At 40.8% G+C, this 13,371-nt stretch overlaps 1 protein-coding gene across 1 annotated transcript in view; it reads left to right on the top strand.

Moving 5' to 3' along the window:
- The first annotated feature begins 10,570 nt into the window (after nt 1-10,570).
- Nucleotides 10,571-13,371, top strand: part of zgc:153039 (uncharacterized protein LOC767698 homolog) — a 61,489-nt gene continuing 58,688 nt past the window's right edge. Inside the window, exon 1 of the mRNA XM_052078863.1 lies at nt 10,571-11,201. Within this exon, the coding sequence (XP_051934823.1) occupies nt 10,982-11,201 (220 nt within the window). The 5' untranslated portion in view covers nt 10,571-10,981. The remainder of the gene's footprint in view (nt 11,202-13,371) is intronic.

The following is a 13,371-nucleotide window of genomic DNA, read 5'->3' as shown; positions in this document are numbered from 1 at the left end:
CGTAACTCTATTGAGTCACATGGCACCGGGGAGGAAAAATGACTTAACTGAGCTGAATTTTGACATTTTCAATCATGGGTGTACTCACTTTCGTTTTCTTTTGGGTTGAGGTTGGGAAACTGAATACAGGTGTCAAACTCCGGTCCACAAGGGTTTTTATCATGCATGTTTTCCACCTCTGCCTGTTGCAACACACTTGATTCAAATGATCAGGATTGTTATCAGGCTTCTGCAGAGTTTGGTGATGAGCTGATCATTTGAATTTGATGTGTTGCAGTCGGGAGAGATGGAAAGCCTGCAGGAAAGCGATGTCAAGGACTGGAGTTTGACATTTAATGGGCAAGAGCATACCTTTATTATTATTATTTTTAAAAAAAGATCAAGCTTATTTTTGAGCCTCTCTTTTGTTACCCCAGTAGTATGTGTTGCGTTATTATTATGCTGAAGAACAATCCAACCTATCAACCCTTAGTGTTTTGGCAGAGGAAAGATGTTTTTGATCCCCTCACAAAAAAAAGAAAAAAAAAAGAAAAGCATTGTTTTGCAATCACTGCGACGGAATAAGAGCTAGTTTTTTCCCCTTCCATGTCACCATTGGGAGCTCCATACCCACCTCCCAAAGACAGCTGGGATAACCTCCAGCACTCCCGGGACCGGAGTGAGGGGGAGTCGATGTTCAGAAAATGAATGGATTAACTTTGGTTTGGATATTCGTCTTTTTTTAATGTACCAGTGCTCCCTCTTTTGTGAGTCACAGAGCTTCTTTGACTGACTACATTCCGTCACGTCACAGCCCGCAGTGTCAACAAGTTGAGCAGAAACGCAAACTAAACATACACACATGAAGAATTCTGCTTGAAAATATTGAATATATTCATTATATAAGACTTATTTTGGATCTTGGACTGAAAAAAAACAACAGTCTGTTAATTAAATTACTCCATTTTATTTCATCTGGTGGGGGCACAAAATAAAATCATCTGGATCCAGATATATTTTTTAAGTCGATGTATAGTCTACTTAAGAAATGTATCTGGATCCAGTTGACAAAATAAAATTGACTAAATTCAACAAAAACTTTTTTCAGTGTATTGTCAGGACAAATTCACTCTTAACACACCTCACACATAAGGATAAACATATAAGACAATCTTTTCGGAAGGTTAAACACCTAGGTCAGGAAAGGGCAAGATGGATACAAAAACTATTTTTGATTGATACAAAAACAACCCGGCTGTCTTTTTGTGTGTACCCGGCCTTTGACTCAAGTTACCAATTTTAGGACTTGTCACTTGCTTGAGTAAAACTTATGAAAGATCCCACTTTACTTTGACTTGGTATTCATGAGAAGCAATCTGACTTTAGGTTTCAAACACGACTCTTTCGGTTTGTTGTTCAACATCAGCATTTCCAATATAGTGTGCCATTTGTTTTCTTTTTTGAAATAATTTTTATTTGTCCACACTACAACATTAACACAGAATTCTGTTCTAACTGTCTGCCATGTACCATAGCTAGCTAGCTGCTCTCCTTCCACTCGCACCCGGTCCTTGGCTTTCCCATCCAATCAATCAGCACTTAATTACCATTGGTTCAAATCCTTAAACTCATAAAACTCTTTGCAGTCTTTCACATCACACATGACAAATGTTAACAATTTTAAAGGTGCATTCTTTGCATCAACCAGTTAGGTCAGCTGTTAAAACAGCCACTCTAATGTAACTTGTTATTGATTTTTGAAACTTTGAAACTCTTTACACTTAATAAAATAACCAAAATTTACAAACACAAAACCTCTCTATTTTGTGTTTTTTAATGCTCTTTTGACTGATTTTCTATTTCCAACATTAATAACCAATAGAACAGTAAAAGTAGGCGACTTTGAATTTCTTAATGAGCAAATTTTCAATAGTACAGTATCGTATAGCAGTAACTATTATCACCTTTGTAAATATATTTGTCAACTCAACGATAACAACTGATTAGTTGAAACATTTATGAATAAATACTGACAGCTCTGCCCACCCTTCTAATGTAGTTTAATGTCCAACACATCTCAGTGACAGTTTCAAATAAATTTTTAGGCAAAGAAAAGGAATCCTTTCAGGGAGTCTTGGCTTGAAAACTGCTGGGAAATCCTCCCTCAGATCATTTCTTTTTACCGGCACCTGCTGTCTTTACTTCATGCATGCTGTTTTCTCTTTTGCCCCCGCTCTCTGTTCGCTTGTGCTCTGCAGTCCCTTTTGAAGTTTTCAGGAGTCCTGTGGCTTCCAAAGGGTCAAGAAAGGGCAACCTACTGTCTGATCGCAGGCAGAGCGTGGGATAAACGTGTGGTACCACCTGTCCTTGCTGCTCTGAGTTGACGCCACTGGTGTCACTGTACTTACACCTCTCTTTCTCACCTTGTATTGCTTACACATGATTTCCGTCTGTTTACATACCAGCAATGTAGAAACTGCATGGCGAAATCACACACTTATGGTTGTAGACCTCGTGCCCAAGTGTACAGGGATGTGTTGCGAGTGTAAGGACCCCTACTGTCTGACAACTGTCACACAGAGACAAATTAAGAAGTCACACTTTTAAAAGCCCACCCTTTGATTACACTTCACAATATTGAGGACTCATTCTAGAGCAAGCCCAGAGGAGTGGGGGTATTTGATTGAGGGAAAGAACTGAGTCCTGTGGAGAGAGTCAATTATAGGTCCGGGGTCACACAGAGAATGGAAGGAGGCATCTGAAAGACCTTCAAGATGGAACATTTGCCTTTCAAATAGCACCCGTAGATCAAACCTTCTGAGGATTTGTTGATCTGTCAGTGGGTGTCTCCATTGTAGCGTCGGATTGACTTCTTCTGCCTCAGTTTCCTGTCCTGTGTGCCCGGAGAGATTTGTCCCACAGAATCCTCGGGAGTAAGGTGATCCAAAATCAGGCTTGAAAGCAAAGTTTGATGCTGACAACTCCTCAAACTTCTGTTTAACTTTACACATTGACTGGAGGGGAATATCCCTGTGCCCCGGCTTCTACTGGATCCACAGGGCCCTCTATTGGCTGAGTCCTTGCTGTGGAAAACATAGAGAGGAGGAGGGGAAGCCAACAACGTAATCGTAGCCAACCCTGACCGAGGCCCAGAGTTGGCAACACTCCTGATGGATTAAAACGGGTAGGCAGAGTGACGCGGTGTTCCCGGGTCACAGGGTTATGGAAACTCAGAGCACCACCTCCAATGTTAACAAACAGTCCCATGCTTTTGAGCTTAGGTGGGTCAGTGTTGAGTAACTCTCTTGTCCCATCATAAACGGCAAAAAAATGACAAACCCCATCTTTCAAGCAACCAGCCTTCATGAACGTCCAGAGAGCTCACACCTGAAACAACAAATGTGTGCAGTAGGTGATTAGCCTTAACAAGGCTAACATGCATTTTGCAAGAGATGTTCTGTCACTTTACAATACTGTCTATCAACTGGTTGTGTGGCTTTGGTCGCATCGCCATTTGGGTTATGACAACACCCTGGTGACCGTCACCCTATTTTTAACTGGTCCAATCCAGTTTGTTGTTTGCCTTTTGTGCCTAGAGTGACTTCTCCACACACACTCAACCCGGATCACCATTGGACCGACTTGACAACTAAAATCTGGTATTTGACTAGTGCTGTTCAGTGAACAAGTCAAGTAAACTTTATTGTCAAATATGCTCTATGTACAACATACAGCACAGATGAAATTTCTTTCCTCTCAACCACAGTGCAATCACAGGAGCGAGAGGAGCCGCTGCGGCTAACCGCGCTACCATCAACAGAACAGTTAAAAAAAAGGACAAAATAATATAACACAACACATAAAACACAGACAGTCGTGCAATTTTAACCACTTTTTCTGCACAAACTTTGTTGTTTGAAGCAGTTATAGATGAAAGAGGAGAGAATTAAAGTGTCCTTTCACAAGTGGATCAGAGACATCATGCTGAAAATGTGCACACTGCTACAAGCTAAGTTTGAAAGCAAACGAGAAGCTGCAGCGTCCTTTGACGAAAAGAGATTGGTTCACAATCCCATGTAAATCCGCTTCAATTCCAAGCGGTGACTCTAAGTTCCACATACGCAGCCGCGCTCAGGACTGACACTCCTTTCTTCTCATCGTCGGCTGTACAAGCCATCCATCCATCCATCCAGCCAGCCTCTGACTATACAACAGCACCGACATTTCCGCTGAACAAAACGGGGCTGTGAAAAATGCTGCCCATTACAGGCGCAAAAAACACAAACGCCGACAGTCAAATGGTACTGGCATTACTCCCAATCAAAATCAGTACTGGTACACGTGCTGCTGAGAAGGCGCAACCACCAAGCACAGATTCTTCTACTTTGACGAATGTTATGGCCAAAGAAATGATGATAACAATCCACATCAGGTCCGCACGATGTAACAACAAGCACCATGTGACAAAACAAAACACAAAAACAAACATCGAACACTTTCCTGGTCCCAGAACGGTTGGGAGAAGTTGGGATGGACATAAGCAAAATTGCTCATGCTTGAGCATCAGCGCCCAATCTGCGTATGCTCCCATACAGTACATGTGATGATTAATGTTGTTGTTCTACCGCCAATCATTAATCACCACCTCTTTGTCCGGTACCGGTAAATATAACCAGACTGAGTCAAAATAGGCCACAAAGTCATGAACTTTGCAGCAATGCAGGGTTGTATTTTGGAGCAATGGCACACAAAATGTGCTTTAGGACTCCAGTCTCCAGTAAACTCCGGTGAAAGCCATTATTCACAAATGGAGAAAACATGGAATACAGACTAACATCCAGCCATCACAAATGACCCCAAGAGGACAGAGGCAACTCATCCAGCAGGTCTGAAAGGACCCCAGGATAACAACTAAAGAATAGGTCATGTCCCTCGCTTCAGTTAAGATCAGTGTTCATGACAACTAAGGACACCAAGGAAGGGACTGGGAAAAAAAATTCATCCATTTGTAGATGTGGGTGTGTCTCGCTCCACAAAAGATGATGGGCTATGCTTTTTGATATATGGGGTGTGAAAGAATTCAAGAACTGTTCAATTTGAAAATGGAACCATCTAATTTGGCTCAACTCTGTGGGATTAGAATTTGATTCAATATGGTACGTCTCAGTCTGAGTTGTATAATGCAACGCCTATTTGTTGTCATTTTACGGACATTAAAATGAATTTGCCAATCCTGTAAATGTGCCATTTACTTCTAAGATATAGCTCTGCAATAAAACACATTTCGATACGTATCTCGATATACTTAAAAGTGGAATGACTTGATTCCGTTCAATTCAGTGCATTCGCATCTTTTAAATCAAAAAACGATTTTTGGATTCAAACTTTTGTGACATCCCTAAAGCCCGTATCTCACTGAGGTGCAAAGGTTTGTAAGTGTGTGTCCATGTAACTCATGTTTGTTTTTATTGTCAGCGTTCGATCAGTGTTGCAAATAGTTGCAAGGACATTCGGCAGACATTCCCATACAGTTTTAATGGTTGCAAACAGTTGTTCTTATTGCCATAAAATTTGGATTAAGTTCAAAATTTCTTTGAGACAAGAAAAAATGTTTGAGACCATTAAAATTGTTGGTGAACATCTTTGTGATCTTGAACAAATCCTGACGAAAAGACAACATGCTCTGTGCCCACACACAATATATAGTTGAGTCAATTTTGAAATGATTTATCGCGGTCGCATTTTTTTGTCACAAAAATCTTCCATTTAAACAGGGGTGCGTAGACTTGATAATCGCTGCAGGTTTAGCAGTGTTTACAGTATTTTGTGCTGTTCACCAGCTTTTTCACTGCAGTAGCAGCATTCAAGGATTGCACTTTTTTTGGCCTTGTTTCACTTACGATTAAGTGGTCTGTTGTGTTATACATATATTGTTCGTAAGTCAATATTTCTTTGTTCTAATTTTTGATAAGCAACACTTATGGTGATCTTTTAAAAAGTAATCTCGCACCTGACAAATACATCATTTTACAAAAAAACTAAAATGAGTAAAAGCTAAACTGAAATTAAGCATTTTCTCAAATTGTAAAACTACGGTAGTTAAAAAAATTGCAAATCTATTCTACAAACTAATTAAAACTAACTGATATTGAAGAAAAACAGTCAAAATGAAATGAAAACTAAACGAGAATGAAAAATCCAAAACTATAATAACCCCACTTAAATGTTTTTAAAAAATTAAATTAAGGTTTTGGAGTGACCAAGTCAAATTCTGTACCTCCATCTGACTCCAATATTGTTGGATGACCTTGAAAGGGCTGTTCTATATTCGAAAAGCCACTGGTGATGCTAATTTAACACAATTCAGCAAGAAGACTGGGCCAAAATATCTTCACAGAGATGTGAAAGACTCATTATTGCCAGTTATAGAAAAAGCTTGATTTCAATTACTGCTGCTGTGTGTCGCCGAAACATTTATTGGGTTTAGGGGGAAAGTACTTTTTTACAAATAGCCAGGTAGCGGTGAATATTTGTCCTCAGTTTAATAAATAGAATCACCATTTAGAAATTTACATGAGCTACCTTTGTCTGGGATTTACGTGTTTAATGATCTTAAACAAGTGGATAAACTAGGCAAAAAAGTAAGAATTTAGGCTTTTTTTGCATGAATAATAGGTTCAAATGCCAGTTTGGGTGAAATCTAATCAGGTCCCGAGGTAGAGCAAAATGTAAACCGAAAAAAAAATGGAGAATACATACTGCTATGTATTATATCGTTGTGACAATATAACAGCCCGGTGGGCCAGTGGTTTGCAAGTCGACTTCAGAGGACACAGGTACCGGGTTCAATTCCAGCTCCGGCCTCCCAGTGTGGAGTTTGCATGTTCTCCCCGATCCTGCCTGGGTTTTCTTCCTCCCACATTCCAAAAACTTGCATGGCAGGCTAATTGAACACACGAAATTGTCCCGAGGTGTGAGTGTGAGCGTGGATTGTGGTTCATCTCTGTGTGCCCTGCGATTGGCTGGCAACCGGTTCAGGGTGTCCCCCACCTACTGCCCAAAGACGCCTGGGATAGGCTCCAGCACCCCCCACGACCCTAGTGAGGCTAAAGCGTATCAGAAAATGGATGGATGGATGGACAATAAAACATGCCGACAGTTCACAGACAGATCAAGTCTGAAGTCAGCCTTACCATAAACAGACTGCTCCATCACCTACTCCTGTAGTACTACATTGCCCTCAGATGGTGATGTCTTGAAACTGCTAGCACTGTCACCTGGATTTAATAGCACCAGTTTCCAAACATCAAAAACATCCGCCCAACCATCTGTTTTCTCAACCACTTCCCCTCATTAGGGTCACAGCCAGGTAAGATGGACCCTCTCCCAGTTGAGAGGTACGCCCTGGGCTGGTCGCAAGGCAATCATGAACATATTCACACCGACAGTAAAAAAATAAAATAAATAAAATAAAATTTTGGGAGCCCACATAAAGACATGTTGTGTCTTTAAGTGAGTGGGGCAAAATGAATTAGTCAAATGTTCATCTCTTTTCTCAACTGTCACACAATTGTTAAAAGAAGTTGATTTGAAGCCTGTTCATGTTTTGTGCTATTTCAAAGGCATTTTAATAACAACTGGACACAAAAAACTTCAGGGGCATTCAACTTCAGAAATTCAAGTGACAGTAAGAAGTAGTCTTAACACTATTCCATTCAGAAAAGTGCCCTGTGTCTCGATGCATGTTATAACAAAAAACTTCGTGTGAACTAACCCATCAGTCAATCAAATCGTGTGTGGTCAGTGATGCTTTCTGAGGAAGCGCTTGCATTGTATTTCACAAAATGAGACGCTTACACGAATCTACTCACATTGTGCTGTCTCTTCATACGCAGCCACTGAATATCACAATGGAAGAAATTTGGACAGTGAATAACACATGCTTCAATTAATTCATGAAAGCTCTTACTGATGGTTGGTGTGGTTCAAATGCTACCTCGCTTCGTACACATCCGGACTTGAGAGTGGGATATTTTGGGAGACAGGATAGAGCAGTTGACCACGTCCTACATGGCAGCTCCACATCATGCAAACATAATGGCAACAACACTGAGCAGTGGGGAGACTGACCTGACCTCTTCCCTTCTTCCGTTTTCATACAATAAATACACATAGTAGAATATGGCAGGATTCAAATATGGTCATTATCTCTGTCACAAATATTGAAGAACTCATTTGACATTTGGAGAACTCTTGAAATCCCTCATCATACTTGCTATCCCCACTGTCTATGTTTCTTTTGTCTCGAACAAAAGTTCATTTGTGACATTTCTGAGCTTAAGCAAATGCTTTGCCATCTTTTAAGACGGCCTCATTTCTTCTTATGTCAACAGAATTTTTTGCTCACTCCTCATGTTTGTCATCTGAGCTTACTTTGAATTAATGAATAAAAAACATTACTGTTAAAAACACAACAATATTTCCATTTACTGTGTGAAAGTGTGACTGTCTTTATCCAATTACGGTATGCTCTTCAGAAGGCAAGGCCTCAGGCTTCGGTGAACAACTCCTCATTCTTTTGTTAAGAAGACATCCACCTAGATGCAGATGCTGTGGTTTTGAGAGATATCCCGCCGAAGTAAAAATGACAAAATTCACTTTTCGCTAAAAGACCAAAAGTACAGCGACAGCCCGGAGGATATAAAGACACAAACCGCATGTTGCGCTAACTGCATTGTGTTCCAAATGACTGTTGTGGCTGCATGATGTAGAATGGGTGGATAGCTGATAAAAGAGTAAAAGGGGGTGGTCGTGACAATACCCCAGACTTTGAAAAGGCACTTACTGCTTGGTGTTGCTACGGAAACAGCCCTTGCCATAGAGCACTGGTGTCAAAGTCAAGGCCCGGGGGCCAGATCTGGCCCGCGATGTCATTTTATGTGTCGCAAACCGTCTGTCTACTTTCATGATCCTTTCTTAAATCTGTACCGGAATCTCAAATTGGCATATGAAATAAATGAAACGGTGACATTGTGCAATAATTTTGTTACCCTGTTAATACTCACTTGAGCAATAATTGAACAAATACTTGTCTGATTTCAACACTAGTGTGCCATCATTTTTTTTTTGTGGTAATAATACGATGTGATGAATAAACATTTCGTTGGTTTCACGGTCTTAACGGCCCTGCGAGGGAAGATGTAACTCCAAAGTGGCCCCCGACAAAAATGAGTTTGACAGCCCTGCCATAGAGAAACACAGCCACAAAAGATTATGTGTTAGAAAGATCTCTTGCGTAAATAAAATGCGTGTGCGCTCATGTTCTTGTCTATTTAATAAGCAATACCGTTGTTTTCTCCCTAAGTTACACTAAAGAGGCCAGCCAGTGGGATATATACAGCATCCATCTTCAACACTGTTTATCCTGAACGGGGTTGCGAGGAGTTGCTGGAGCCTCTCGCAGCTGACTTTGGGCCGAAGGCAGACTCCATCCTTAACTGGTCTCCAGCCAGTCACAGGGAACATACAGAGACAAACAACCAATCACAGCCACATCCCCATCGTCACTGAGTGGGAACTGATCCCACACTGCTTGCACACCAGTCAGGCAAATGTACCACTACACCATCAGCAACTCCTGTACAGCATTCAGTTGGCTATTCGCACACTCCTACAAGCAAACATATGAATTGCACATATTCAAAGTTCATTTGTTGGTGGTGAAAAAGTGGACATTTTTGACATGGTGAGTGAATTTGGTATTGGCATGACAATATCAATTCACAAGATACTTAGAATATTATTTGTGCCTGGTGTAATCTTGTAATTCACAACCCCAAAGAGTTGCTGATTATTAATTGTCTGGCAACAATAATTGATGATAAGTTTAGATTTCCGGCTAACTCTGGGGCTGTCTGCAGTAAGGGAACATATGTCCTTCCAGAGAATGTCTTGACAGCACGCCGTCATCCCTCGGAGCCTCAACACAGTCTCAGGAAGAGTGGTATCACATCATTTAATGAGCAAAGGGAGCACTTTAACATGTGGAATACGATGTTGAGAGAGGTGTCAGAAAATGACATCAGTAAACTCATGGGTGTATCAAGTTGGGACAAGCAGTGGGCACAGTTCAGCGACTACCCTCCTTTACGTGCACGTCACCCTTTCTGGTCTGATTCTCACACGCTGCATATGTTACCGACATAGGTATAAATTCAAAGTGACTACCATAAAGTAAATCAAAGTGGTGGACAAATGACAACAGAAATTACAAACAGGAGCTAACCTTCACAGGAATCAAATTACAATCTTGATTGTCCAGTATGAGACACAAACTAACCAATACAGAAAATTCTTATTATTTTAGCATAGACAAAATAAAAAAACTAAAAACATCTGCCCTCAAGATCAGATGGTCAGTCCAGCCATGGCTACAGTGTTCTGCATTCAGGGAAAGTTAGGGGTAGTTATTGAAGGCGCGCATATATTCAAACAAAACATGTTAGTGCTCCAGTAGCAATGTTTACTACTTCTTCGCAAAATGCAAAGAATTGTTGTGACTGGTCAGAATGGAATATATGTACAGTATATGATTTTAGTTTACCCAGGAGTAGTTATTCACTTTAATTTGAAGAGCAAAGCCGGAACTGCATGCAAATAGTGTAGCCCGCTGCTGGTTCATCACATGATAGCTCAAAAGCGGATTTGCAGACAAATGAATCAACATGGGAACCTCTAACGGATGTCTACCCAACTTTTAAACTTTTTGGAACGTTCGCTCAGCCTTGCACCCATTACAATTTTTCGCCCATATCAAACACCTATTTCTGGTGTTGCAATGTTAGCCACGAAATATTTTTTCGAGTCACCGACCAGGACATGCCACTGATTAACTTTCATGATCTAAAGTTTATAGACGTGCTATTCATCAAAAACAATAAGCAGGATATACATAAGGAAATTAAAAAAAAAGTGAGATTTGTGAGAGTAGTCGAGTTTCAAGATGTCAGAGCGGACCCCTCTCCTCCACTATCGCCTCTCCACCAGCGTCAATGAATCCGAGCTGCGGGCACCTCCGACCGGGCAGGTGCCGGAGGAGCACCCGGTCATTCCCCGCCACCGGGTCTCTCACTCGAGTCAACCAAAGAAACTGTCCACTTTCTTCGGTGTGGTTATTCCAACCTTGCTGTCAATGTTCAGCGTGGTTGTATTTCTGAGAATCGGTGAGTCGTGATGCAAGTGTCCAGTAAAGCAATGTTATTACTTCTAATGCGCACGCTCTGCTGTATATGAAGTTTATCTGTACTATTTTGAATCTTGACTCTTTGTTTTGTATTTCATTAAAACGTTTTAGTGAGATAGATGTCCACCCAAACGTTATAAGATGCCAATAGTTGCGAGTTAACCACGTAAAATAGGTTTATTCATGCTCAATGCAGTTTTCTTTCTCATTCATTCATCTTCCTAACCGCTTGATCCTCGAGATTATTTATTTATCTATTTATTTATTTAACATACCGTAAATGAACGGTGTTCACAAAGCATATGGAGGAGATGGATGGGAACTAAATATCAACATTACACCTGTTCTTCCTGTTACGAGTCGGTTCCTGTTACTGCACGCACGCACTATGTGGTTTAGCATGGAAACTCGTAGGTTTGTGCCTGTCTTCGTAAAACACGATTTGATACGATTCTCGATAGATGGAGTATGATCAGATTCTATGGAACGATTCAGTCGATTTGATATGGTTATGGCTGTAGCTTTTGTGGTGTTTATTCATATGTACAACATCTAAAATATCTCCAAAGCCCAAACTATCTAAGTTGATTTAATACAAAGAAACAACAAATCATCAGCAATGTCAAACCGATTGATGTCAGTCATACATCTCATAAAAGATGATTCGTGACGAATCTCAAGACATGGGGTGTGGTATAATTCAAGGATGCAACGAATCAGAATCAATTTTAAAATGTAACAAATGGGTTCAGCAAATTGAAATGTTCTGATTGAAATCTTAATTTTTTTTTCCACCCCCTGTAAATGGTTAAATTTTTTTCACATTATAGCTGACAAGGTTCAGAAACTAACCAGATGGTGTGCGGATCCCACAAACGCGGATTCAGACAAACTATGAAAAAAAAATATATACTGTATTTATAGAAAAACGAAGAACCGACAAAGTATCAAGAGAAATCGTTCGTGACAAAGAGCCAGGCAAACCCAACATAAACATAAAGTGCTTGCAAACGGCAAGGTAAATTTGTCTTGCTAAAATACACAAAACAAAATGGCAAAGGCCCGACTGAACACACACAACTTAAATCAGACAAGAATAATTGGAAAACCAAAATACTTCTAAAACAAGATACTGTTGGAAAAGGAGTGACTTTTAGCGTGAATCCAAGGTCTAGAAAATATCTCTTGAGCATGACAGCCAGCAAGGTCAATAATCCAACAGAGATTTGACACTTGACAGTCCTTAAATACAAGGCAAGGCATTGATGGGGAACGAGAAACAGGTGCACCACTGAAGAGGCAAGCCCTCCACTCCGGCCGGTGCTGAAAAACAAAACAAAACAAAGACAGAGCATGACAGTAACATAGAGGGTGTGTGTGATTTTATATTAGACATGACCTTATCTTTTCACCTATCCATCCAACCATTCATTTTCTGTAGCTTATCCTCAGTACTCAGAGAAAACTTACACATGCATCGAGAGAACATGAGAACTTCGTAAAGGAGGGCCCTTGATTCAAACCTGCAACCTCAGAACGGTGAGGCAGACGTGCTAACCACTTTCTCACTGTGCCATATTTAATACTTTACGTGGAAATATGGGCAGTCTATTGCACGTCTGTCTCACAGTTCTACAGTTCAAGGTGTAAATTTCAGCTCTGGCCTTGCTATGTGGAGTTTTCACGTTCTCCCCATCCTTGCATGAATTTTCTCCTGCTAGTCCAGCTTTTCGTGGATGTTAGGCTAATGAAATGTATACCCTAAATTGTCACGTGTGTTGTGAATGGTTTGTCTTTATCCATCCATCCATTTTCTGATCCGCTTTATCCTCACAAGGGTCGCGGGGGGTGCTGGAGCATATCCGAGCTGTCTTCAGGCAGTAGGCGGAGAACACCCTGAACTGGTTGCCAGCCAATCGCAGGGTTTGTCTATATGTACTTTGCAATTAGCTGGCGATCAGTCATGGGCCGGGGTCGGCAACCCGTGGCTCCGGAGCCGCATGCGGCGCTTTCATCCTTATGTTGCGGCTCTGCGTGGCTTGGGAAAATAAATACTTTATTGGTCCGAATATAAGACGGCCCCCTCTTTTTCAAGACTCAAGTTTGAAAAAAATACTTTTTGAACACCAAATTTATTTTTATACAGAAAA

The sequence above is a fragment of the Hippocampus zosterae genome, chromosome 10 (genome assembly GCF_025434085.1).
Source record: "Hippocampus zosterae strain Florida chromosome 10, ASM2543408v3, whole genome shotgun sequence".
Taxonomy (NCBI): Eukaryota; Metazoa; Chordata; class Actinopteri; order Syngnathiformes; family Syngnathidae; genus Hippocampus; species Hippocampus zosterae.
The sequence above is the reverse complement of the archived record's forward strand: the minus strand, read 5'-3'. Positions and strand labels throughout refer to the sequence as shown.